Source organism: Hyperolius riggenbachi, chromosome 8 (genome assembly GCF_040937935.1).
Source record: "Hyperolius riggenbachi isolate aHypRig1 chromosome 8, aHypRig1.pri, whole genome shotgun sequence".
In the NCBI taxonomy this organism is placed as follows: Eukaryota; Metazoa; Chordata; class Amphibia; order Anura; family Hyperoliidae; genus Hyperolius; species Hyperolius riggenbachi.
The window spans coordinates 34,711,787-34,738,680 of record NC_090653.1 but is presented as its reverse complement, the minus strand read 5'-3'; the positions used below and the strand labels follow the sequence as shown (position 1 = coordinate 34,738,680).

Here is a 26,894-nt window from a genome sequence, read left to right as displayed (position 1 = left end):
CCCTTGGAGGTGAAGTGGTTAAATTGTTATCCATTTCTGCCACGGGGTGCACCTTTAATAAAATATACTTGTTCTTGATATTCCTGATGCAGTTTTCCCTTTCTGTACATTTATGTTAATCCATAATGTGCAATGGTGCTTTTTGTTATCTCATAGCCAATAATTACTGGATGTAGATGACAATATTTGTAACCACAAACCATGGAGGCTAAAATATTCTGTTGAAAATATTGACAAATCGAAAAATTGCTCTGAAACAGTAACTTCTGGTTACCAGGCAAAGATTGTAGAGAGAAAATTCAAAGAGAAGGAAATCCAAATAATCTAATTACAGGAACTACACAAAAAGTGAGAAAACTAAAAACAAAGGACCCCATTACCAAAGTACAAATGATAAAAAAGGATGAGACAACATTCACTGCAGCATATAGTATTCACCATCTAGCACTCCCAAACATCAAGTGAACATGAAGTGACAAAAAACTGAAGAGATCATTCTATGTGTGGTACCAGTGGCAAATAAAACATAGCATAACATAGAAATAAGTCTCATGTTTCTATTTTTAGTTTAATTACTCAATATTTAAGATTGCATCAGACAGGGGCGTAACTAAGAGCCCCCGGGCCCCCCTGCAGAAATTGTGAGCGGGCCCCCCTCCCCCTAGGGCCCACTCGTGGCCGATTTGGGGGGCTGGAGGGGTCGCACATTGAGGGGAAAGCTATGGCCGCAGTCGGCGGGGAGGGGGGGAAGGTCCCCCCCCCTCCCTCACCTCGGACTTTCCCCTCTGTGCTTCCCCTCCAGCTTCTAGCTATATAAGTGCAGAGGATTGAGCGGAGCGGCGGGCAGCGGCAGGCAAACATACCTTCCGTGCGTCCGGACGCTTCTCGCTCTAGTGACTGACGTGACTTCCTGTTTTATACAGGAAGTCGCGTCAGTCACTAGAGCGAGAAGTGTCGGCGCTGGAACGCACGGAAGGTATGTTTGCCTGCCGCTGCCCGCCGCTCCGCTCAGTCCTCTGCACTTATATAGCTAGAAGCTGGAGGGGAAGCACAGAGGGGAAAGTCCGAGGTGAGGGAGGGGGGGGGACCTTCCCCCCTCCCCGCCGACTGCGGCCATAGCTTTCCCCTCAATGTGCGACCCCTCCAGCGCCCCAAATCGGCCACGAGCGGGCCCTAGGGGGGGGGGCCCGGGCCCCCCCCGGGCGCATGGGCTGCATCCCCTATTGTTACGCGCCTGGCATCAGACTGTCACAGTTGCTGTTTAGAATCCACACTCTGAGTAATGGTGGGAATACACAGGTCATTTTTTCTGTTCTATTCTCCGCTCAATTGATTTTGCCGCTCGATTCTGCAGCTGATTCTCTTATCTTCCGCTCGTTTTTCTTATATTTTGCCATTCACTTCTATCAGGAATGGAGCGCCAAAACGATTGAACGGGAGATCGGACATGTCGGAAATGATCTATCTAACCATCTGTCTGCCTTTAAAACGGCCCGTGTATTCCCAGCATTATTAAGCTGAAAGAGATGAGAAGTAATGACTGAACTTTTCAGAAACCTTATTTCACTGTTTCTACGCTTTTTTAGTTTCTATTTACTTTTCAGGAAACCTACTGAATTTGACTTATCTCTTTTGCATAAATAACACCTGAAGTGTTTTTAACTCTTGCTGTAACGGAAAACAGAAAGTAATTTCAGACAATTTCTTACCAGGGTTAGTATTATATGTACCTATGTTTATGTCATGTCACTTCAGGTACTCTTTAATAAACACTGGCAACATTTGGAAGCAGACCCATACTTAAAAGAAGTCACCAATAATGGCCTAAAGTCAGACCGGGATTTACCTCACAGGAGCCTATAGGCACAGATGTCCTGGAACCTTAGACTTCACTCTCCATGGACCTACAAACCCCACTGAAGCACACCACAAGTGTGCTGGCTGTCCCAGCTGTCACTTCTCCCTTATCTCCCTTGCCTTTTATAGGTTCCCCTTAGCATTAGATAGCCAGAAGTACCCTCAGTATTAAATAGCTAGAGGTGTCCCCAACTGAAGGGAGATCTCATCAGTGGAATGCTGACCCAGGTGAGTGACCTCTCATTTAGTCGCTACTCGGTACTCTGCATAGGGAATGAGGGAGTGAGGCACTCAGGAAGGGGAATGAGCCGCCTTTCCATCATCAGGCGCCTATAGGCATTTGCCTACAGTGCCTTATGGTTAATCCGGCCCTGCCTACAGTGCTTGTATAGGAGAGACAAATTAATAAAAAAGTGATGTGGCACCAAGAAAACTCCACCTACAGAACAGAGTAGACAAACAACCCGAGAAACTGCTTAATCGGAAGTCAAGCCGCGACCCAAGAAGTACTCCTGGGTCGCGGCTTGGCTTACGATTGGAGGAAGCTAGCAGAGGCGGGGAGCGGTGGGAGGAGCCTGTAATGAAGGCAGCAATGCGGAGGAGGCTGATTGACAATCCTCAGGTAAACAGAACGGCTAGCGACAAGCATATTGTCGCTAGCCTGGCGATACTTTCAGGGGGGGACAGCAGAGCCATGGGGGTACTTGCAGCAGCGATAGAAAGACACAGAGGCATATCATTGTGCCCATGACATGCCTCTGGGTCCTATTAAGATTTAAAAATTCCGCCTCGAGTTCTCTTTAAAATTGCTGTTGGGAAAAGGCACCATTCCAATAAAAGAGACCTGGAGCAGTTTGCAAAGGAAAACTGGTCCAAAATTTCGGGTGAGGTGTAAGAAGCTCATTGATGGTTATAGAAAGTGAGTGATTTGATAATTTTTTTCCAAAGGGTGTCCAACCTAATGTTAAGCAAAGGGTGTGTAATGATCTGCTCTGCTGTCTGCACAGGCAGACAGCTTTTTGACCATTTTTTAGGTCTGAGTGCTGCAGGTCTCTGGAAAAGAGACCTGTCTTCACTCTGCAAATTTCAGAGTTGCTGTTCTGGTGAGGAATTTGCATCCACTTGTCATGCAAATTGCTTAGCTGCTTCCTTTGATGGCTTGCAGTATAAATACCATTTCCTCCCAGAGTTCCCTGCTAATCATGAAGGTTTGTTCCTGCTTACTTACCTGGAGTCTCAGCCCTTTGCTCATTGTTGGCTATTATTGATAGCTTAGAGTAGTTATCCTGTGGGAGAGCTCCTTGCATTCCTATTTAGTGCAGTCAGGTTTGTGTTATAATTTGTACTGCCTATTCTGTCTTGTCTTGTCCTTGCGATTGCACTGTCGCCAGCGGTTGGCGGTAGTGAATCGTTCTGTCCTGTACATAGATCGCATCTGCCCTAGCGTTAGAGGCGGTGGATCTTTCTAGTCTGAATCCTGGAGTTTAACCTCGGCTGCGGTTGCTGCTGGTTACTCCTTCTGTCGGTCTTGTTGTGCGGATCGCACTCGCTCTTGCGGAAGAGCAGTGGATTCTTTCAGTCCTGTTCCTGTGTACGGATCGCACTTGCTCTTGCAGAAGAGCAGTGGATCCTATCTGTCTTGTTTCTGTTGTCTGTTTGTCCGGAGCAAACGCTTGCTGTTGCCTGAGGTAAGGCAACCGATTAGCAAGCGTTTCTGTTATTTGTTTGTTTGCGTTTCTAGGTTCATTTGTTAGTCAGGGTTGGCGCGTTTTGTCTCTGTTGTGTTTCTCGTGCGGTGACCGCGCCATTAACGTGTTTTGTCGCTGTTGCGCTTCTCGTGCGGCGACCGCGTTCAGCTAGTGCGTTTGTTATTTTCCTTGGCGTTCTGATCATTATTGTTTGCTGTGTCTTTCTTACTAAGCCTATGCTCTGTCTTTACTCAGTCTTGTGTCGCTATTAGCAATCACCATTCTTGCGATTGCTTTCCCACTTGGTCCTCGCTGTTGTGTGTTCACCGTCGCCAGGTGGCGACTAGATTGGTGGACATACATACATTCTGTCTCTGTGCTCACTCTCTCTCACTAGGGGCTATCTTGCCCTGTATGCTTCTCCTCGTACAATTCCTATCTGGCTTCTGTGGCAGTGCAGAGGGTTTATTCCTCTGCACGCCACAGCTCCATCAGCCGGTGGGAATTCCCCTCTACAGGTGCATTGCACCACAGCTGGGTTCTGTTATTCAGACGCTTGTGGAGGATTTCCGCAGTGTCGGTGCACATCTTGTGCGCTGACCACGGAGATAATTCCACAATCGTTACAGCGTGCCAATAATTTTGTCCAGGCCATTTTGGGAGTTTTGTACGACATTATGTCCAATTTGCTTTTTTTCCTCCCTTTTTTTGTTTTCTTCCAATGAACACAAAGGGAATAAACATGTACAGCAAAACGTGCTACTGCAATACTTTTCTTTGAGATATACTTGATTTTCTGGAAACATTTTTGGGGTGTCAACAATTTCGGCCATTACTGTATAAGCCTTTCCATAGAATTTATAGAATTTCCGCTATGCTTTTTAGTCAGGGCCGGGGCGGGGGGGCGGCGAGCTGGAGGGTTAGCGGCCAGGAAGGGGGTATTGGGCCTAGCGGTGGGGAGGGGGTCAGACCCCCCCTCCCTCACCTGGGTCCCCGATCCGAGCTCCCCCTCCAGCTTTAAAAAGTGAAGTACCAGCGTGTGATTAAGAGGCAACGGGCGGGGATCACTCACCTCTTCTGCGTGTAGCGTGCGCTCCACTGACGTCACTTCCTGCAACGCCGTCCACTTACAATACAGTGGGCGGCATTGCAAGAAGTGACGTCAGTGAAGCGCACGCTGGAACGCGGAAGAGGTGAGTGATCCCCGCCCGTTGCCTCTTAATCAAACGCTGGTACTTAACTTTTTAAAGCTGGAGGGGAGCACAGATCGGGGGACTCAGGCGAGGGAGGGGGTCTGTCCCCCCTCCCCACCGCTAGGCCCAATACCCCCTTTCTGCCCGCTACCCCTCCAGCTCGGCGGGCGGCCCCCCACCCATGGACAGGCGGGTGCCGCCCCCCCTCCCCCCAGATGTGCCGCCTGAGGCAAATGTTTCACCTCATGAGCGGGCCGGCCCTGTTTTTAGTGTTTCACAGCTATGATACTATTGGTAGAATTTTGTTGGAGCTGCATTTCCTAATTGAATTATTAGAACATTTTATCATTATTTGTGCTTGTTCATGATATTTATTTTTATACATTTTTTATTCTTATTTATTGATGTTTATTTTTTGTAGTATTTTTAAATAAGGTGAATACTACAGAGGTTCTTATTGGAGTAATACTGTATATAGGACTAATATTTACAGTTACTTTTTTTTTTTACATTCTCATAATTTGAGTGCTATATCTATATTACCTATCTACCACTACAGGGAACTCTACTGCCCATAGAAAAACCCCCATGTACACGTGAGCGTGCAGTTTATGCAAAACTATACAAGAATATGTTATACATATCTTTTTATTTATTTATTTTGCATGGTTGATTCATATACATTGTCTTTCATGGTTATATTATATACATGTATGTAAATGATGTTGCTGTTGTGTTTAGAATGTATCAAGTGCAATCCCTGTGGAAGTCTGTTCATCCCATGACACATCTAAAGTGCCACAAAATTCCTAAACTTTATTATGACTCCTGTTCTTAAAGCGTTATAAAACTCTGACATAATATTCAATAAAAACGTTTTCCTACTGTTTATATGCCATACGGTTGTCATATTTGCTTTTGTGCATAAGTATTATTATTCATTTAGAAATTACAAGATTCCAAAGTACACTTTTTTTTCTTTGAGAGCTGACTTTGCATTTTATTCATAACTGCTTTTTTCATGCTGAAATATAAGCAGGAATACTTCCTGACTTTCTGTCTTTGTTCAGGAGAGCTTGTGTGTCAGAAGTGTTCGTTTACATTTCTCACTTAATTAATTAAACACAAGATAACACTATCTCTAGTTTGGATTCATCCAGCTTTCCCGGCATTGAGCTTTTCTGTCCTGTCTAAATAAGCCCCATCTACACTATACGATTCTTTGTCCGATTCAATTCGATTCATTAATTCGATTCGAACCAATTCGACATGTCCGATTCATGATTTGATTCAATTCGATTCAATTTGCCATTGTTTTGAATTGGAAATTTAATCAAATCATGAATCGGACATGTCGGATTGAATCGAATAGAATCAATGAATTGAATCGATTCGGACAAAGAATCATATGGTGTAGATGGGGCTTAAACCTTTGAATGCTGTTCTAGTAAAAAAAAATGCTGGTAGTATATAATATACTGTAAATAATGTTTTAGAGAAAAGAAGAATTGCTGGGTTTCATTCTGCTTTAAGGAGGTAAATAATATAAAGGACTGTAGTGAGAAGTATATGGAGCTGCCATATTTATTTCCTTTTAAGCAATACCAGTTGCCTGGCAGCCCTGCTGATCCTCTGCCTCTAATACTTTTAGCCATAGACCCTGAACAAGCATGCAGCAGAGCAGGTGTTTCTGACATTATTGTCAGATCTGACGAGATTAGCTGCATGCTTGTTTCTGGTGTTATTCAGACATTACTGCAGCCAAATAGATCAGCCTGGCTGCCAGGCAACTGGTATTGTTTAAAAGGAAATAAATATTGCAGCCTCCATATCCCTTTGGTTACAGTTGTTTTTTAACTTCATTTTTTTGGTAAATTTTTAACTGTTTAGCTCCCTCCGGGCACCTCTGTAATCCCTGCTCCAGTGGTTATACTGTACTACACTAATGCTATAGTTAGTCCTACCCCACCTACAGCATACCTCCCAACTTTTTGAGATGAGAAAGAGGGGCACTTAAGCCACACCCCTAATCATGCCTCTGGCACACCTCTGATCACGCCCCCATCACACCCCTAGTCACACATACCATAAAGATTTCATAAGAAGAATATGTTGTTTTATAATTCAAACCACACTGGTCCTTTCTTTCCTGGTTCATTTTCCTTCATATTAACCGATAAAGATAAAAAATAGATCATTTTTTAGTAGAGAAATATATACAGTGCTGCGCATAATTATTCATACCCCTGGCAAATTTTGACTAAGGGCCTGTTTCTAGTGTTGCTCGGATAGTGCTTTTTAAAATCCGAATTGATCCGGATACTTAGATGTCCGGATCCGGTTCGGATATCCGAATCCAGCCTTTTAGATATCCGCGTGAACGCGGATATTCGATTGCATTATCCGCGGATATCCGGGCTATTCGGATATCTGGATAGAAAAACCGGAAGTGCCCTTTAAATAGCTTTAAAAGGTGTTTTTAGGGTAAATGAGGCATGTATCATCATTATTTTGCAAAGGGAAACACTAATTGATGATGTGGGGACTTAAAAAAAATGGCTGTCAATTAACATCAGGCCTAGGTTCCAGTCAGCGGTCGTGCAGCCCACATTGTGTCCAAAGTCCAAACGCACAACTGGGACATGACAGTTTTCAGCCAAGACACCTCCAAAAAATTATGCAGCAATTGCGTTTTGGATTAAATATAGGTGGTATCAGTGGCCTGTGGCACCCTGGCCTGGCGGTGGGAGCTGCACAGGCAGCAGGAGCAGTGCAATGCAGCAGCAGCAGGTGTAACGTATGCCAGGAGTCTTGGCATGTGTCACGTGGCACTTGGCACGTGCCATGTGACACGTGCCAAGTGCCACGAGACACGTGCCAAGTGACAGTCAGACAGCAGAGGAGAAGACACTAGTGCACACTAATACATTAATGGATTAACAATAGTGGAGTGATAGTGAAGGGGTTAATCACTGAGCTTATCACTGTGTAAAGCCCTTGCCCCAGCAACAGCACTGCAGCTGTGCAGCACACACTCTGTCACACTATGAGATAATCAATCAAGCTAAATAACGATTACTATAGAGTAGTGAGGGGGTTAATCAATGAACAGCTTTAGGTTTATAACTGTATACAGGCAGCCCTCGCTAGGCCACCAGCACTGCAGCATGTCTCTCAGTGTGCATTCAGCAAGCCAGAACGATCTGTCTCATCATGGCAGCCCTCCTTATTATACAGTGGGGCTGGCCAGTGTTCCTTTCTGTGATTGGTTGCTAGGGCTTCTGCTGGGAGCCCTCTGATTGGCTGTAGAATGTCATCACCTTAGTTACAATATTTCGGATTCGGATATCCGCGGATATCCGGGTCATGCATCAAACTATCCACAGATAGCTATGCGGATTTCTATAGCGATCCGGAATCTGATCCGGATAGCGTAAAAATGGTCGGATATCCGGGTCATGCATCAAACTATCCACAGATAGCTATGCGGATTTCTATAGCTATCCGGGATCCGGAATCTGATCCGGATAGCGTAAAAATGGTCGGATATCCGGGTCATGCATCAAACTATCCACAGATAGCTATGCGGATTTCTATAGCTATCCGGGATCCGGAATCTGATCCGGATAGCGTAAAAATGGTTGGATATCCGGGTTAACCCGGATATCCGGATGAGTATCACTGCCTGTTTCCACTACACGCAGATCGGACGCAGATTGGATGCAGAAAAACTGACTCCATGAATGCCTATGGGAAAATCTGCATCAGAAAAATCGCGTTTAGTGGAAACAGGCCCATAGACATTCATTGCAGTTTTTCTGCATCCATTCTGCATCCAATCTGCGTGTAGTGGAAACAGGCCCTTAAAGTAATTACAGCAATCAAACGCTCCCTATAATTGCAGACCAGCTTTTTGCATGCCTCCACAGGTATTTTTGCCCACTCATCTTTAACAATGAGCTCCAAATCTTTCAGGTTGGAGGGTCTTCTTGCCATCCCCCTGATCTTTAGCTTCCTCCACAGATTCTGAACTGGATTCAAGTCAGGACTCTGGCTGGGCCACTCCAAAACATTAATGTTGTTGTCTGCTAACCATTTCTTCACTACTTTTGCTGTGTGTTTTGGGTCATTGTCATGCTGAAATGTCCACTGGTGCCGGAGGCCAAGTTGAGAGCTGCTGTTTTCCACATGTTGAGCTGATTAAAACTGCTGTTCCCAATTAATCAGGGTAATTAGGATGCTGTAGAACAGCTTGGACTATTTGGAATGGTATAGAACTTTGGATTTTCCAACAGACTTTGACAGTTTGTGAAAGGTATGAATAATTTTGGACTGGACACTTTTTCTCAAATGTAAATAAAAACAAATGTTTTTATGTGAAATGTGTTGTTGTTTTCCACAATAATGCCTCTTGTATATCATATTATTATCTTTTGGGAGACACTTATGTCATTTCCCATCAAAAAAATGACTTGCTGGTTGAATAAAAGTAGCTTTAAGTCAAAATTTGCCAGGGGTATGAACAATTATGGGCAGCACTGTATATATTTACATAGAAAGAGGGACAAAGTCTTGAAAGAGGGACAGTGGAACAGGGCTCCCAAAGAGAGACTGTCCCTCCAAAAGAGGGACAGTTGGGAGCTATGTTAGAGTTTGGAGAGAGACCAGCCGGGAACAGTAACAGGTATCCCCCACAGATCAATTCTGGGTTGCAGCCTGCTATGTGCGTAGAAGTCTTTCTAGACCAAATACTGCACTTATTAGGCTGCTGTCTCCCTTGTGTTCACCTTCCCTCTCTGAGCCTATACACTAATTTTCAAAAAATGACTTCTTTTGCTGCCTAATACATCCCACTGCTTACCAGGTGACATCTCGACAAAATAATTATTGCAATTCTTTTTACCTACCAGAGTTTTAGCATAAACCCTCTCTACTCACCAGCATGCAGGCCTGATACCCCCAGAATAAGCAGGATGAGGGGAATCATCTCCATCCTGCAGAGCCCCAAATATCAGGGAGATCCAGAAATCACCACCATGAACTTCAGAACGCTTCCCAGAAATGACACAGCGAGTCAGTAACTCTGTGCTGATTGGATGATGCTCAAAGCTCAGCCAATAGGAAAATGAGTAAGCAGGTGATCAGCAGTTGCCGGGCAGAGGGTGGCTTCAGAGGTTGCAAATATAGTGTATGGAGGCAGACGGAGGGGAAAGTGAAACTAAAATTCTGAGTTGTTTCACAGAATCTAATAACTTGGGGGGGGATGTCAGCCTGACCAGAGCTGGGCTGCAGCTACATGTCACCTCATGTCAGGCTGGGGCTAATAGTGCACCACTGGATAATACATACAGACTTTGGCAGTGCCATAGTAGACATGGATACATTTTTATCTGTGCGTATCTGTGGCGTAACTAAGGAGATGTGGGCCCCGATGCAAGTTTTACAATGGGGCCCCCCAAGCACTCTACATAACAATTGTTAGGTGCACCAAAACCTGCCGATGGCAACCACAGTGTCAGAGGTGCAAGAAGGGGATGGGGAACTGTTTGTTAATGATTACCACTTTTCAAAATATCTATAGAAGTGATTATTATGAGCACAGGACCAATAGAGAGCTAACACTGTAGTTGAGGCAGGGCCCTGCGGGGCCCCAATGCGGTAGAAACCTCTGCAACCCCTATTGCTACGCCCCTGGTGTGTATCATGATGTCGGCATAAACGTTTATCATTGCAACCCAGCCAATCGGTGTAGCGGAACATCCTTTCTCAACTGCGACATAGATATATATTTGGTGCTCGTCACAAAGTACTCAGGAGACTCTAGAGGTCTGCTTGCCATAAACTGATGACTGAACATTTACAAATAAAAAATGGCAGTGAGAATGAACAATGGACAGCCCACAGTTCCAGGTCAGGAAATCACTGAGTTGTGGCCATCAGAGATACATGTATGCAGGGATGTGTGTGATACGTGTTTTGTCTGACATTTATTGTCAGGGAAAGGCTTATAAAACATTCCCGCATTTTTTATTATTTTTTTGCTTGCAAAAAGAAATGTCACTTTTTATTAAAAAAAAAAGCACCCTCCTTCCCCACCCCCTTCCCTAAGGCTTACCAAGGTTGTCGGCCCATTAGTAAATTATTGGCACTATAACACTGACTCAGCATCGATTCCTTTGACTTGGGATGCCTTCAAACTGAATCTGAAGCCTTGTTAAAAAACAAAACAAAAACCAAAACCAAACAACCTAAGAAGAGGGAAGGCTCATCCTCTTGTTCTCCCACAGGCTCCTCCAATTAAATCTACCACTGCTGGAGCCTTTTGGAAGTCTTTGGGAGCCCGAGGGGTCCTAAAGACAGGCGGCTCTGTGCTGCGCAGTATGGAGCGCCCAGTCTTCGAAGCCCACCCAAAGCAGAAGAATCTCCAACTGATCAGTCAAGAGTAGACTGCTAATGGGGGAGCCAGCGCAGGAACAATGGGACCAGGAGAGGGACGAGAAGGCTCTATAGGACCCGGTGCCTAGAGAGCCCAAGGTGGGCTCATGAAATTAAGATAAAACTTGGCTACCTGATCCGAGGGACTGAGCGGATCAGGTAGCCTCCTACACCATCGCTCCCCACCATTCCTGTGGGCCGCAATGGCCCATTTTCACTTTTGTTACCTCTGGGTCATGACGCTGGAATGAGAGATTCATTCTCTCATTTATAGTATGCAGGGCGGCAGGGGGCGCGGCCAGGGAGCGAGAGCTGCCCAATGAAAGCTCTGGAAACTGCAGGAACGCCCTAGGTGGGCGTTTTGAACAGGGAATCCCTCTCCCATGTTTACCTCAGAGATAGCGACAAACATTGTCGCTAATCTAGGGGGGGTATAGCGAGGCAGTGGGGGTACACAGAGGCATGTCAGGAGGCAGAGAACATGCCTCTGTGTCCCATCTGCCCCCCCAAAAAAACACCTCGGGTTCTTTTTAAGTAAGCATCTGTTTTTGTTTTTTCATCTTCGCTTTAGACTCCCTTTAAGGCAGTTGCTTGAGGGATTTATGCTTCGGCAAAATCTTTTGCACGAACATCAGATAAAGCAAATTTTGAAAAACAAATAAGAGCGCTTGAACAGGGTAAAAAGATCCCAAAAATGTATTGGTTCATATTATAGTCAATGATTATAGTCCCCTGTATATAGCAGCATTGAAGGATAGTAGTGGTGGCTTGATTCTGTGCCCCTCTAGAATTATCAAGACATTTAGCGACTACCACAAAGGCCTCTACTCCAGTGCGTATTGTTCCGCTGCCCGGTCAGTTGGGCACAGGGTGAGCTGAATGACTGCTCGCCCTGCTGCCACTGAAATACCTGGCGGCATTAAATACTATTCCCCCTACAAGTCATAACAACTCGGAGGGAAAAATAACTTGGGGTCCAGCGATCACCAGCACCCAAATTACACTGAGAATCCTGCTGTGCCACTATAGACGTAATAACATTGTCTATTATTATTATTATTATTTATTGTATTTATAAAGCACCAACATATTACACAGTGCTGGACAATAAATATATACAATGATACAAGGATGACAGACATTACAAGGTTATACAACAAAGGACAAAGCTATACAGGGCAAACCGGGTACAAGATACATGATCATGTGATTTCGGCTGGTTAGGTAGGCCCAGAAATACAAGTATGAGGCTGTCATAGGAAAGGAGCACACCATCATGTAGACTACACTAGGGAAGGGAGGACCCTGCCAGAGGCTTACAATCTATAGGGAAGGGTCTATGGTGACACCCAGGTCAGGGTGGTGAGTGCGCGCCTATATGACCTTCTTCACTCTACTCACCTCCCAGAAGTGGGGTTAAATACATTTTCCACAGCTTTTATCAAACGATGTGGGTCTACTGTAGGCTGAAATCACTGAGGAGGAATTGGGTTCCACCACTGAGAATCCCCCACAAGTTAAGCGCCAGGGCCGGAAGGGCTTTCAACAGACTTTTACAAGATGCACAGGCCCTTTCTGGTCCCCCACTTGTGTATGGTGTTTCATGGAGTACATTTGAAATCGGCGCCGGTAGACTTGGGCGCAGGATTCAGTGGTATATGGCTGATCCTGCTTCTGCACAAGTCCGGGCCGTGTTAATTACTATTCCCCCTCCAGGCCGACATGGATAGTGGGGGAATGAAATAATTCGGCTTCCAGCGATTGCTGGAGGCCGAATTATTATGTTTTTAAGCAACTTCGGCTCCGTCTTCTGACTCACTGAGCGCTTCAATAGGAGTGATTCCTATTGAAGTCTATGGAGGCGCCGGCTGCGCCCAAATCTAGCAGCGCTGAAAAGCACTGCTCCGGTTTCATGACACTCTCATCACAGGGGCTTTACCCGACTCTATGTCGGAGACCTCATGTATCATTCTACCAAATAAGGACCATGTACACTCTCTGTACATTCTACAGTCCTGTTTCATATGGAACCAGGACTGTAAGCTGCTTCACTACTAGATTTAACTGAGTTTTCGATTAAGTAAGAAAATGTGTACTCAATTTCACCATTTATAAACAGAAAGCAGATGTTTATTGACTTGCATTGTATGTGCAGCAAACACATTTTTGCAAATTCCAAAATTGCATGTCAGTTTCAATGGGTATCATTCATAAAGCATTTCCGCATGCGGAAATGCTTAAATCAGCTGACTTTACCGAGCACTGAGCAAAATCGTCATTCACAAAGGCTCTTTCCGCATGAAAAGCTGACATTACCGAGCAGAGCGATAAATCACCGCCTTGTGCGGTGACTATCGTTAAAAATGTAACAAAATGTTAATTCATAAAGATTAGAGCAAGCGGTATGAGGTCGGGAAGTACCGCTCCCTCTGATGTGGTGATAACAATGTTAAGTTAATGGAGACACAGACCTCCCAGGCAGCTGCAGCAGAGCGGAACACGGAGAACTTGGCTGCTTACTGTGCTTCCGCAAGCCTACCGCCTGCCTAGTTCGGGGAATCTCCGCACTGCTACCGCAACTGGATACATTTTTATGAATGAGCAGCCAGAAGTCTAAAATACCGACGGCTGTGTTTTCCCGCACTGATTCTCTTTACCGACAACAGGTTTATGAATGATACCCAATGTGTCTGATCCCCACCTACCTCTTCTGTGGAGTGGACAAGACGGGCAGCCTTCCCTCCCCTCACATATCATTCAGCCTCCACATTCCTGTCACCCCTTCACCTGTTGTCCCTCCTTGGTCAACTTTTGACCTGTATTGACTGCTGCATACAGGGACATCCCACCAGACCTGCCAGTATGGAGATGCTCTGACCCAGTCATCTGCCCACCACAATCTGGCCATTATCACAGTTACAAAAAAGATTAAAACAAAACTTTTATTCTGACCACTAAAAACCATTAGCCTGTAAAAATACTGTTTCCATATACAGACTGGGGAAGGGAGAAAGGCGTACACAGAGCCCTGTGAATGAAGCCAATGAGTTTAGCTTACTGCATAGGTTCTCCCTATTACCCAGATACAGTTGCTAATCAAACCCACAACACCCAACCTATAAACCGACATGTTTCACTCCATAATTAGGGGCTTCATCAGGGGTACTATCTAGCAGATACTCAGTTGCTCAGATCCTAAAGGTGGCCATTAACAGTACAATCTCCTGAAGGATCAGATAGCATTAGTGGTGCCGACCGATTATGATTTTTCAATGTATTTATTGCTACTCTGATCCATTTTCTGGAACAATCCCGCTGGTTGCATTGATTGGCATGAAAGTTTTTTCTCCCAGTTTATGGACCTGAACCATTGTTTCGAATCGGATCTGCTGATCGATCATTCAGTAGATTGTACCATCTTTACATCTGCCCGTTGTCTAGCTTTCCAACATATGACCTGCACTGACTGCACACTGACTGCCTGACCTACCCCAGCCATATCATTCACTTTACCTACCGCTGGTTTTAAAGTTATGGCTGATCAGTGTGTGTATATTTATATTACAGCAGAAAGCCCCTCTACTCACCAGCATGCAGGCCTGACACCCCCAGAATAAGCAGGATGAGGAGGGTCATCTCCATCTTCCAGGAGAGATCCAGAAACACCACCATGAACTTCAGAACGGCTTCCCAGAAATGACACAGCGAGTCAGTAACTCTGTGATCAGCCAATAGAAAAATGAGTAAGCAGGTGATCAGCAGTTGCCAGGCAGAGGGTGGCTGTAGAAGTTGCTATACACTGACACAAGCTGAGGAGTACATGAAATTAACATTTTGAGGCATTTCACACAAACATAAACTAATAAGAGAGGTAAATGAGAACTTCAACACACTGCACAACCAGGACATCCAGCAACACAAATACAAACATTTGATATGTAGTTTGAAAACATCACCAATACTGGTACATATTCATTTGGTAGCATACACAGAAACAGGAAACACCATGGGGCGATAAATGCCCTAGTGAGCTTACAATCTAGAGCAGGGGTGTCAAACTCAAATACAAAGTAGGCCAAAATTGAGCTCTGGGACCAAGTCGCGGGCCAACCTTAATGTCTAGTGGCCACCTCTCTCCCCTATACAGTTCCCTGGTGTCTAGTGCCCCCTTCCTCATCTATACAGTTCACTGGTGTTTAGTGGTTCTGCCTACCTCCCCTATACAATTCTCTGATGTTTAATGGTCCTCCCTCCCCTATACCGTTCCCTGGTTTTTAGTAGGCTCCTCCTTCCCCTATACAGTTCCCTGGTGTTTAGTAGGCCCCTACTTCCCCTATACACTTCCTTGGTGTCTAGTGGCCTCCCTCCCTCTCCTATACAGTTCCCTGGTACCTAGTGCTTTTCCCCTCCCCATATGACTTCCCTGGTGATCTAGGGCTTACTCTCCAATATACCTTCTCTGGTGGTCCTAAGTGGGCCAAACATAATGCAAACTGGGGAAACCACCTGAGGGCCAAATATAATGGCTCAGAGGGCCAGATTTGGCCCACGGGCTGGAGTTTGACATGTATGATCTAGACCAGGGGTGGGCAAACTACTTTTTTTTAAGTTAATCCGCCCCCGCAGCGTGTTGCTTGCACTCCACCCAATCAGACAGCAGGGGGGCTGAGGCGGCGGCCGTGGCGTGCCCTGGTGCGTGGCTCCGTTATGCTGCTTGACTCCGCCCCCCGCCTGGAGCCATTGCCGCAACTGCGTACTGCCCGCGTGTCTGAGCGAGCGAGGGAGCGAGCGAGCGGAGAGCCGAGCTGAGCCGAGCGACCGTTCTGTGCTGGGGCCGGGAGGACCTGTCTGGGGCAGCGGCTGTGTGGGCTGCATCTGGCTGGCTGCATCTGGCTGGCTCGGAGACATCACGCCACGTGCCTGGCTGCTGCTGCTGCTGCGGAGGAGGAGGAGGTCGGGTCGGAGAGAAGGTGATCTTATTTTGCAAAATGTGCTGCTGCCACTCTCATAGCATGTGTGGGGGAATGTGCCAACAAGATGTGTGGGGAAATGTGCCATCAATCTCATAGCATGTGTGGGGAAATGTGCCATCAATCTCATAGCATGTGTGGGGAAATGTGCCATCAATCTCATAGCATGTGTGGGGAAATGTGCCATCAATCTCATAGCATGTGTGGGGAAATGTGCCATCAATCTCATAGCATTTGTGGGGAAATGTGCCATCAATCTCATAGCATGTGTGGGGAAATGAGCCATCAATCTCATAGCATGTGTGGGGAAATGTGCCATCAATCTCATAGCATGTGTGGGGAAATGTGCCATCAATCTCATAGCATGTGTGGGGAAATGTGCCATCAATCTCATAGCATGTGTGGGGAAATGTGCCATCAATCTCATAGCATGTGTGGGGAAATGTGCCATCAATCTCATAGCATGTGTGGGGAAATGTGCCATCAATCTCATAGCATGTGTGGGGAAATGTGCCATCAATCTCATAGCATGTGTGGGGAAATGTGCCATCAATCTCATAGCATGTGTGGGGAAATGTGCCAATCTCATAGCATGTGTGGGGAAATGTGCCATCAATCTCATAGCATGTGTGGGGAAATGTGCCATCAATCTCATAGCATGTGTGGGGAAATGTGCCATCAATCTCATAGCATGTGTGGAGAAATGTGCCATCAATCTCATAGCATGTGTGGGGAAATGTGCCATCAATCTCATAGCATGTGTGGGGAAATGTGCCAATCTCATAGCATTTGTGGGGAAAATTGCCATCAATCTCATAGCATGTGTGGGGAAATGTGCCAATCTCATAGCATTTGTGGGGAAATGTGCCATCAATCTCATAGCATGTGTGGGGAAATGTGCCATCAATCTCATAGCATTTGTGGGGAAATGAGCCATCAATCTCATAGCATGTGTGGGGAAATGTGCCATCAATCTCATAGCATGTGTGGGGAAATGTACCATCAATCTCATAGCATTTGTGGGGAAATGTGCCATCAATCTCATAGCATTTGTGGGGAAATGTGCCATCAATCTCATAGCATGTTTGGGGAAATGTGCCATCAATCTCATAGCATGTTTGGGGAAATGTGCCATCAATCTCATAGCATGTGTGGGGAAATGTGCCATCAATCTCATAGCATTTGTGGGGAAATGTGCCATCAATCTCATAGCATGTGTGGGGAAATGTGCCAATCTCATAGCATGTGTGGGGAAATGTGCCATCAATCTCATAGCATGTGTGGGGAAATGTGCCATCAATCTCATAGCATGTGTGGGGAAATGTGCCATCAATCTCATAGCATTTGTGGGGAAATGTGCCATCAATCTCATAGCATGTGTGGGGAAATGTGCCATCAATCTCATAGCATGTGTGGGGAAATGTGCCATCAATCTCATAGCATTTGTGGGGAAATGTGCCATCAATCTCATAGCATGTGTGGGGAAATGAGCCATCAATCTCATAGCATGTGTGGGGAAATGTGCCATCAATCTCATAGCATGTGTGGGGAAATGTGCCATCAATCTCATAGCATGTGTGGGGAAATGTGCCATCAATCTCATAGCATGTGTGGGGAAATGTGCCATCAATCTCATAGCATGTGTGGGGAAATGTGCCATCAATCTCATAGCATGTGTGGGGAAATGTGCCATCAATCTCATAGCATTTGTGGGGAAATGTGCCATCAATCTCATAGCATGTGTGGGGAAATGAGCCATCAATCTCATAGCATGTGTGGGGAAATGTGCCATCAATCTCATAGCATGTGTGGGGAAATGTGCCATCAATCTCATAGCATGTGTGGGGAAATGTGCCATCAATCTCATAGCATGTGTGGGGAAATGTGCCATCAATCTCATAGCATGTGTGGGGAAATGTGCCATCAATCTCATAGCATGTGTGGGGAAATGTGCCATCAATCTCATAGCATGTGTGGGGAAATGTGCCATCAATCTCATAGCATGTGTGGGGAAATGTGCCATCAATCTCATAGCATGTGTGGGGAAATGTGCCAATCTCATAGCATGTGTGGGGAAATGTGCCATCAATCTCATAGCATGTGTGGGGAAATGTGCCATCAATCTCATAGCATGTGTGGGGAAATGTGCCATCAATCTCATAGCATGTGTGGAGAAATGTGCCATCAATCTCATAGCATGTGTGGGGAAATGTGCCATCAATCTCATAGCATGTGTGGGGAAATGTGCCAATCTCATAGCATTTGTGGGGAAAATTGCCATCAATCTCATAGCATGTGTGGGGAAATGTGCCAATCTCATAGCATTTGTGGGGAAATGTGCCATCAATCTCATAGCATGTGTGGGGAAATGTGCCATCAATCTCATAGCATTTGTGGGGAAATGAGCCATCAATCTCATAGCATGTGTGGGGAAATGTGCCATCAATCTCATAGCATGTGTGGAGAAATGTGCCATCAATCTCATAGCATGTGTGGGGAAATGTGCCATCAATCTCATAGCATGTGTGGGGAAATGTGCCAATCTCATAGCATTTGTGGGGAAAATTGCCATCAATCTCATAGCATGTGTGGGGAAATGTGCCAATCTCATAGCATTTGTGGGGAAATGTGCCATCAATCTCATAGCATGTGTGGGGAAATGTGCCATCAATCTCATAGCATTTGTGGGGAAATGAGCCATCAATCTCATAGCATGTGTGGGGAAATGTGCCATCAATCTCATAGCATGTGTGGGGAAATGTACCATCAATCTCATAGCATTTGTGGGGAAATGTGCCATCAATCTCATAGCATTTGTGGGGAAATGTGCCATCAATCTCATAGCATGTTTGGGGAAATGTGCCATCAATCTCATAGCATGTTTGGGGAAATGTGCCATCAATCTCATAGCATGTGTGGGGAAATGTGCCATCAATCTCATAGCATTTGTGGGGAAATGTGCCATCAATCTCATAGCATGTGTGGGGAAATGTGCCAATCTCATAGCATGTGTGGGGAAATGTGCCATCAATCTCATAGCATGTGTGGGGAAATGTGCCATCAATCTCATAGCATGTGTGGGGAAATGTGCCATCAATCTCATAGCATTTGTGGGGAAATGTGCCATCAATCTCATAGCATGTGTGGGGAAATGTGCCATCAATCTCATAGCATGTGTGGGGAAATGTGCCATCAATCTCATAGCATTTGTGGGGAAATGTGCCATCAATCTCATAGCATGTGTGGGGAAATGAGCCATCAATCTCATAGCATGTGTGGGGAAATGTGCCATCAATCTCATAGCATGTGTGGGGAAATGTGCCATCAATCTCATAGCATGTGTGGGGAAATGTGCCATCAATCTCATAGCATGTGTGGGGAAATGTGCCATCAATCTCATAGCATGTGTGGGGAAATGTGCCATCAATCTCATAGCATGTGTGGGGAAATGTGCCATCAATCTCATAGCATGTGTGGGGAAATGTGCCATCAATCTCATAGCATGTGTGGGGAAATGAGCCATCAATCTCATAGCATGTGTGGGGAAATGTGCCATCAATCTCATAGCATGTGTGGGGAAATGTGCCATCAATCTCATAGCATGTGTGGGGAAATGTGCCATCAATCTCATAGCATGTGTGGGGAAATGTGCCATCAATCTCATAGCATGTGTGGGGAAATGTGCCATCAATCTCATAGCATGTGTGGGGAAATGTGCCATCAATCTCATAGCATGTGTGGGGAAATGTGCCATCAATCTCATAGCATGTGTGGGGAAATGTGCCATCAATCTCATAGCATGTGTGGGGAAATGTGCCAATCTCATAGCATGTGTGGGGAAATGTGCCATCAATCTCATAGCATGTGTGGGGAAATGTGCCATCAATCTCATAGCATGTGTGGGGAAATGTGCCATCAATCTCATAGCATGTGTGGAGAAATGTGCCATCAATCTCATAGCATGTGTGGGGAAATGTGCCATCAATCTCATAGCATGTGTGGGGAAATGTGCCAATCTCATAGCATTTGTGGGGAAAATTGCCATCAATCTCATAGCATGTGTGGGGAAATGTGCCAATCTCATAGCATTTGTGGGGAAATGTGCCATCAATCTCATAGCATGTGTGGGGAAATGTGCCATCAATCTCATAGCATTTGTGGGGAAATGAGCCATCAATCTCATAGCATGTGTGGGGAAATGTGCCATCAATCTCATAGCATGTGTGGGGAAATGTACCATCAATCTCATAGCATTTGTGGGGAAATGTGCCATCAATCTCATAGCATTTGTGGGGAAATGTGCCATCAATCTCATAGCATGTTTGGGGAAATGTGCCATCAATCTCATAGCATGTTTGGGGAAATGTGCCATCAATCTCATAGCATGTGTGGGGAAATGTGCCATCAATCTCATAGCATTTGTGGGGAAATGTGCCATCAATCTCATAGCATGTGTGGGGAAATGTGCCAATCTCATAGCATGTGTGGGGAAATGTGCCATCAATCTCATAGCATGTGTGGGGAAATGTGCCATCAATCTCATAGCATGTGTGGGGAAATGTGCCATCAATCTCATAGCATTTGTGGGGAAATGTGCCATCAATCTCATAGCATGTGTGGGGAAATGTGCCATCAATCTCATAGCATGTGTGGGGAAATGTGCCATCAATCTCATAGCATTTGTGGGGAAATGTGCCATCAATCTCATAGCATGTGTGGGGAAATGAGCCATCAATCTCATAGCATGTGTGGGGAAATGTGCCATCAATCTCATAGCATGTGTGGGGAAATGTGCCATCAATCTCATAGCATGTGTGGGGAAATGTGCCATCAATCTCATAGCATGTGTGGGGAAATGTGCCATCAATCTCATAGCATGTGTGGGGAAATGTGCCATCAATCTCATAGCATGTGTGGGGAAATGTGCCATCAATCTCATAGCATGTGTGGGGAAATGTGCCATCAATCTCATAGCATGTGTGGGGAAATGTGCCAATCTCATAGCATGTGTGGGGAAATGTGCCATCAATCTCATAGCATGTGTGGGGAAATGTGCCATCAATCTCATAGCATGTGTGGGGAAATGTGCCAATCTCATAGCATTTGTGGGGAAATGTGCCATCAATCTCATAGCATGTGTGGGGAAATGTGCCATCAATCTCATAGCATTTGTGGGGAAATGTGCCATCAATCTCATAGCATTTGTGGGGAAATGTGCCATCAATCTCATAGCATGTGTGGGGAAATGAGCCATCAATCTCATAGCATTTGTGGGGAAATGTGCCATCAATCTCATAGCATTTGTGGGGAAATGTGCCATCAATCTCATAGCATGTTTGGGGAAATGTGCCATCAATCTCATAGCATGTTTGGGGAAATGTGCCATCAATCTCATAGCATGTGTGGGGAAATGTGCCATCAATCTCATAGCATTTGTGGGGAAATGTGCCATCAATCTCATAGCATGTGTGGGGAAATGTGCCAATCTCATAGCATGTGTGGGGAAATGTGCCATCAATCTCATAGCATGTGTGGGGAAATGTGCCATCAATCTCATAGCATGTGTGGGGAAATGTGCCATCAATCTCATAGCATGTGTGGGGAAATGTGCCATCAATCTCATAGCATGTGTGGGGAAATGTGCCAATCTCATAGCATTTGTGGGGAAAATTGCCATCAATCTCATAGCATGTGTGGGGAAATGTGCCAATCTCATAGCATTTGTGGGGAAATGTGCCATCAATCTCATAGCATGTGTGGGGAAATGTGCCATCAATCTCATAGCATTTGTGGGGAAATGAGCCATCAATCTCATAGCATGTGTGGGGAAATGTGCCATCAATCTCATAGCATGTGTGGGGAAATGTACCATCAATCTCATAGCATTTGTGGGGAAATGTGCCATCAATCTCATAGCATTTGTGGGGAAATGTGCCATCAATCTCATAGCATGTTTGGGGAAATGTGCCATCAATCTCATAGCATGTTTGGGGAAATGTGCCATCAATCTCATAGCATGTGTGGGGAAATGTGCCATCAATCTCATAGCATTTGTGGGGAAATGTGCCATCAATCTCATAGCATGTGTGGGGAAATGTGCCAATCTCATAGCATGTGTGGGGAAATGTGCCATCAATCTCATAGCATGTGTGGGGAAATGTGCCATCAATCTCATAGCATGTGTGGGGAAATGTGCCATCAATCTCATAGCATTTGTGGGGAAATGTGCCATCAATCTCATAGCATGTGTGGGGAAATGTGCCATCAATCTCATAGCATGTGTGGGGAAATGTGCCATCAATCTCATAGCATTTGTGGGGAAATGTGCCATCAATCTCATAGCATGTGTGGGGAAATGAGCCATCAATCTCATAGCATGTGTGGGGAAATGTGCCATCAATCTCATAGCATGTGTGGGGAAATGTGCCATCAATCTCATAGCATGTGTGGGGAAATGTGCCATCAATCTCATAGCATGTGTGGGGAAATGTGCCATCAATCTCATAGCATGTGTGGGGAAATGTGCCATCAATCTCATAGCATGTGTGGGGAAATGTGCCATCAATCTCATAGCATGTGTGGGGAAATGTGCCATCAATCTCATAGCATGTGTGGGGAAATGTGCCAATCTCATAGCATGTGTGGGGAAATGTGCCATCAATCTCATAGCATGTGTGGGGAAATGTGCCATCAATCTCATAGCATGTGTGGGGAAATGTGCCAATCTCATAGCATTTGTGGGGAAATGTGCCATCAATCTCATAGCATGTGTGGGGAAATGTGCCATCAATCTCATAGCATTTGTGGGGAAATGTGCCATCAATCTCATAGCATTTGTGGGGAAATGTGCCATCAATCTCATAGCATGTGTGGGGAAATGAGCCATCAATCTCATAGCATTTGTGGGGAAATGTGCCATCAATCTCATAGCATTTGTGGGGAAATGTGCCATCAATCTCATAGCATGTTTGGGGAAATGTGCCATCAATCTCATAGCATGTTTGGGGAAATGTGCCATCAATCTCATAGCATGTGTGGGGAAATGTGCCATCAATCTCATAGCATTTGTGGGGAAATGTGCCATCAATCTCATAGCATGTGTGGGGAAATGTGCCAATCTCATAGCATGTGTGGGGAAATGTGCCATCAATCTCATAGCATGTGTGGGGAAATGTGCCATCAATCTCATAGCATGTGTGGGGAAATGTGCCATCAATCTCATAGCATGTGTGGGGAAATGTGCCATCAATCTCATAGCATGTGTGGGGAAATGTGACATTCTCATAGCATTTGTGGGGAAATGTGTCCGTAACAGTATGTAGGCGGACTGATGGAGCTAATGTAGCTCAAAACTGCACACATCCTGTCATGGAGACACCTTTTCCTGTTACCACCCACATCCTGTCATGGCCACACCCTTTCCTGCTATGTCACCGCCCACATCCGGACATGACCACGCCCATTTTTTTCGGCCCCCCGGCCCGTTTTCAAAACTCAATGTGGCCCTTGACTTAAAAAAAGTTTGCCCACCCCTGATCTAGAGGGTAGTGGGGTGGAGATACTAAGGGAGTAGATGAAGGGGTTAATCCTTCAATTAAGCCATCAATCTCATAGCATGTGTGGGGAAATGTGCCAATCTCATAGCATGTGTGGGGAAATGTGCCATCAATCTCATAGCATGTGTGGGGAAATGTGCCATCAATCTCATAGCATGTGTGGGGAAATGTGCCATCAATCTCATAGCATGTGTGGGGAAATGTGCCATCAATCTCATAGCATGTGTGGGGAAATGTGCCATCAATCTCATAGCATTTGTGGGGAAATGTGCCATCAATCTCATAGCATGTGTGGGGAAATGAGCCATCAATCTCATAGCATGTGTGGGGAAATGTGCCATCAATCTCATAGCATGTGTGGGGAAATGTGCCATCAATCTCATAGCATGTGTGGGGAAATGTGCCATCAATCTCATAGCATGTGTGGGGAAATGTGCCATCAATCTCATAGCATGTGTGGGGAAATGTGCCATCAATCTCATAGCATGTGTGGGGAAATGTGCCATCAATCTCATAGCATGTGTGGGGAAATGTGCCAATCTCATAGCATGTGTGGGGAAATGTGCCATCAATCTCATAGCATGTGTGGGGAAATGTGCCATCAATCTCATAGCATGTGTGGGGAAATGTGCCAATCTCATAGCATTTGTGGGGAAATGTGCCATCAATCTCATAGCATGTGTGGGGAAATGTGCCATCAATCTCATAGCATTTGTGGGGAAATGTGCCATCAATCTCATAGCATTTGTGGGGAAATGTGCCATCAATCTCATAGCATGTGTGGGGAAATGAGCCATCAATCTCATAGCATGTGTGGGGAAATGTACCATCAATCTCATAGCATTTGTGGGGAAATGTGCCATCAATCTCATAGCATTTGTGGGGAAATGTGCCATCAATCTCATAGCATGTTTGGGGAAATGTGCCATCAATCTCATAGCATGTTTGGGGAAATGTGCCATCAATCTCATAGCATGTGTGGGGAAATGTGCCATCAATCTCATAGCATTTGTGGGGAAATGTGCCATCAATCTCATAGCATGTGTGGGGAAATGTGCCAATCTCATAGCATGTGTGGGGAAATGTGCCATCAATCTCATAGCATGTGTGGGGAAATGTGCCATCAATCTCATAGCATGTGTGGGGAAATGTGCCATCAATCTCATAGCATGTGTGGGGAAATGTGCCATCAATCTCATAGCATGTGTGGGGAAATGTGCCATCAATCTCATAGCATGTGTGGGGAAATGTGCCATCAATCTCATAGCATGTGTGGGGAAATGTGCCATCAATCTCATAGCATGTGTGGGGAAATGTGACATTCTCATAGCATTTGTGGGGAAATGTGTCCGTAACAGTATGTAGGCGGACTGATGGAGCTAATGTAGCTCAAAACTGCACACATCCTGTCATGGAGACACCTTTTCCTGTTACCACCCACATCCTGTCATGGCCACACCCTTTCCTGCTATGTCACCGCCCACATCCGGACATGACCACGCCCATTTTTTTCGGCCCCCCGGCCCGTTTTCAAAACTCAATGTGGCCCTTGACTTAAAAAAAGTTTGCCCACCCCTGATCTAGAGGGTAGTGGGGTGGAGATACTAAGGGAGTAGATGAAGGGGTTAGCGGATGAGGCAGTGAACAATTTATAGGCATGTCTGTAGAGGTGTGCCTCCAAGTGTACAAGAGATGGTACACTGGCCATTATTCTTACCTGGGGCTTCCTCCAGCCCCATGAGCACTGTGGCTTCCCTCGCCATCCTCTTCAGCCCCTCCATTCTTGTGCTACAACTGCCGGTAATCCGGTCAGTTGCCGCCAATTGTTGGCTTCTGTGCATGCGCGGCTCAGCCGCATGCAGGCCCCACCGCACTCCGGTGCAGGAGGTTTGAGGGTGGATTTTGCTGCCATCAGGTCGCCTGTATGTTCGGGTGTAGAACCCGGTTCAGCGCCGCGCCGCACTGTGGGAGTGGAGAGGAAGCTTTGGGCGGCGGTAGAAGAGCTGCGAGGGGCCAGCGCTCAGGGCCTAAGCGGCCATCTTGGTGTAGCCGCGCATGCGTCCTTTCCGCTGCTAAAGTCTGACTGTAACGCGCTGTTGACTTTGTGGCGGGTCAGCGGCCAGTTGTAACTTCTTCCTCAAGTGTTGCGTTACCCTGAGTGCAGAGGAAAGGGGCCCTTAAAGCTTCTGAGCCCCCCTGCGATGGCATGGGTTGTGGGGGTGATTGTTACGCCCATGGATGGACGCACATCGTTGGAGCGCCTTGAACAGATGAGAGAAGCATGGCTTCTTCTGCTGCGCATATACTCTCATATACTAGGCTGGGGGAGAACAGGATGGAGGCTATATGGGAAGGGAAAGGATACCCAATAGACACCGGGGAAGGTATATGAGGTATTGGGGACCACTAGACCACGAGGGAAGCCATATGTGGGAGGGAGAGGGAAACCACTAGACACCAGGCAAGCCATATGGAAGCCATATGGTAGAGGGTGGAGGGAACCATGAGAAAGATGGATGGAAAAAATGTAACTTTCACTTTATTTCCATCCTTATGTTTTAAAAAAGCATAGCTCAGCCACCATCTTTTTCTTTTGTTGTACATGGAAATGACATTTCTACTAAAGTCATCAAATTTTAACCTGTCTTTATAATGGATGACTAGATAGCTGGTAGATGAGGGGACAAATGAAAAGGACTTAGTATAGTATGATGAACAATTACAAAGTACAGTGGGTTGCAAAAGTATTCGGCCCCCTTGAAGTTTTCCACATTTTGTCACATTACTGCCACAAACATGAATCAATTTGATTGGAATTCCACGTGACAGACCAATACAAAGTGGTGTACATGTGAGAAGTGGAATGAAAATCATACATGATTCCAAACATTTTTTACAAATCAATAACTGCAAAGTGGGGTGTGCGTAATTATTCAGCCCCCTTTGATCTGAGTGCAGTCAGTTGCCTATAGACATTGTGTAACGATTGGTGTCAGCAAGAGGCACAAATATCTGATTAAGTGGTGATATACAGAATCACCACCAATGCAGATATGTTAGAGTGAAATAGTCAGTATCTTCCTGATGGTAAATCAGCGGAAGGCTCACTAACACGGTAAGTGCCTGAAATGATCTACTCAGACCAGTGTCACACCCCAAACCTTGATTATTGGGGATCCGCAGTATCGCCAATAA

The 26,894-nt window shown here is 45.6% G+C and overlaps 1 protein-coding gene across 2 annotated transcripts in view; it reads right to left on the bottom strand.

The window, feature by feature from the left end:
- The window catches only part of LOC137528715 (class I histocompatibility antigen, F10 alpha chain-like), a 108,497-nt gene extending 93,632 nt beyond the window's left edge, over positions 1-14,865 (bottom strand). The window contains exon 1 of one of the 2 annotated variants that reach the window (XM_068250225.1): positions 14,761-14,865. In XM_068250225.1, coding sequence (XP_068106326.1) covers positions 14,761-14,845 — 85 coding nt within the window. In that variant the 5' untranslated portion in view covers positions 14,846-14,865. Of the gene's footprint in view, positions 1-9,676; positions 9,789-14,760 lie in introns of those variants that run through there. The other variant, XM_068250226.1, reaches the window with a different exon arrangement.
- Between the last annotated feature and the right edge of the window lie 12,029 nt (positions 14,866-26,894).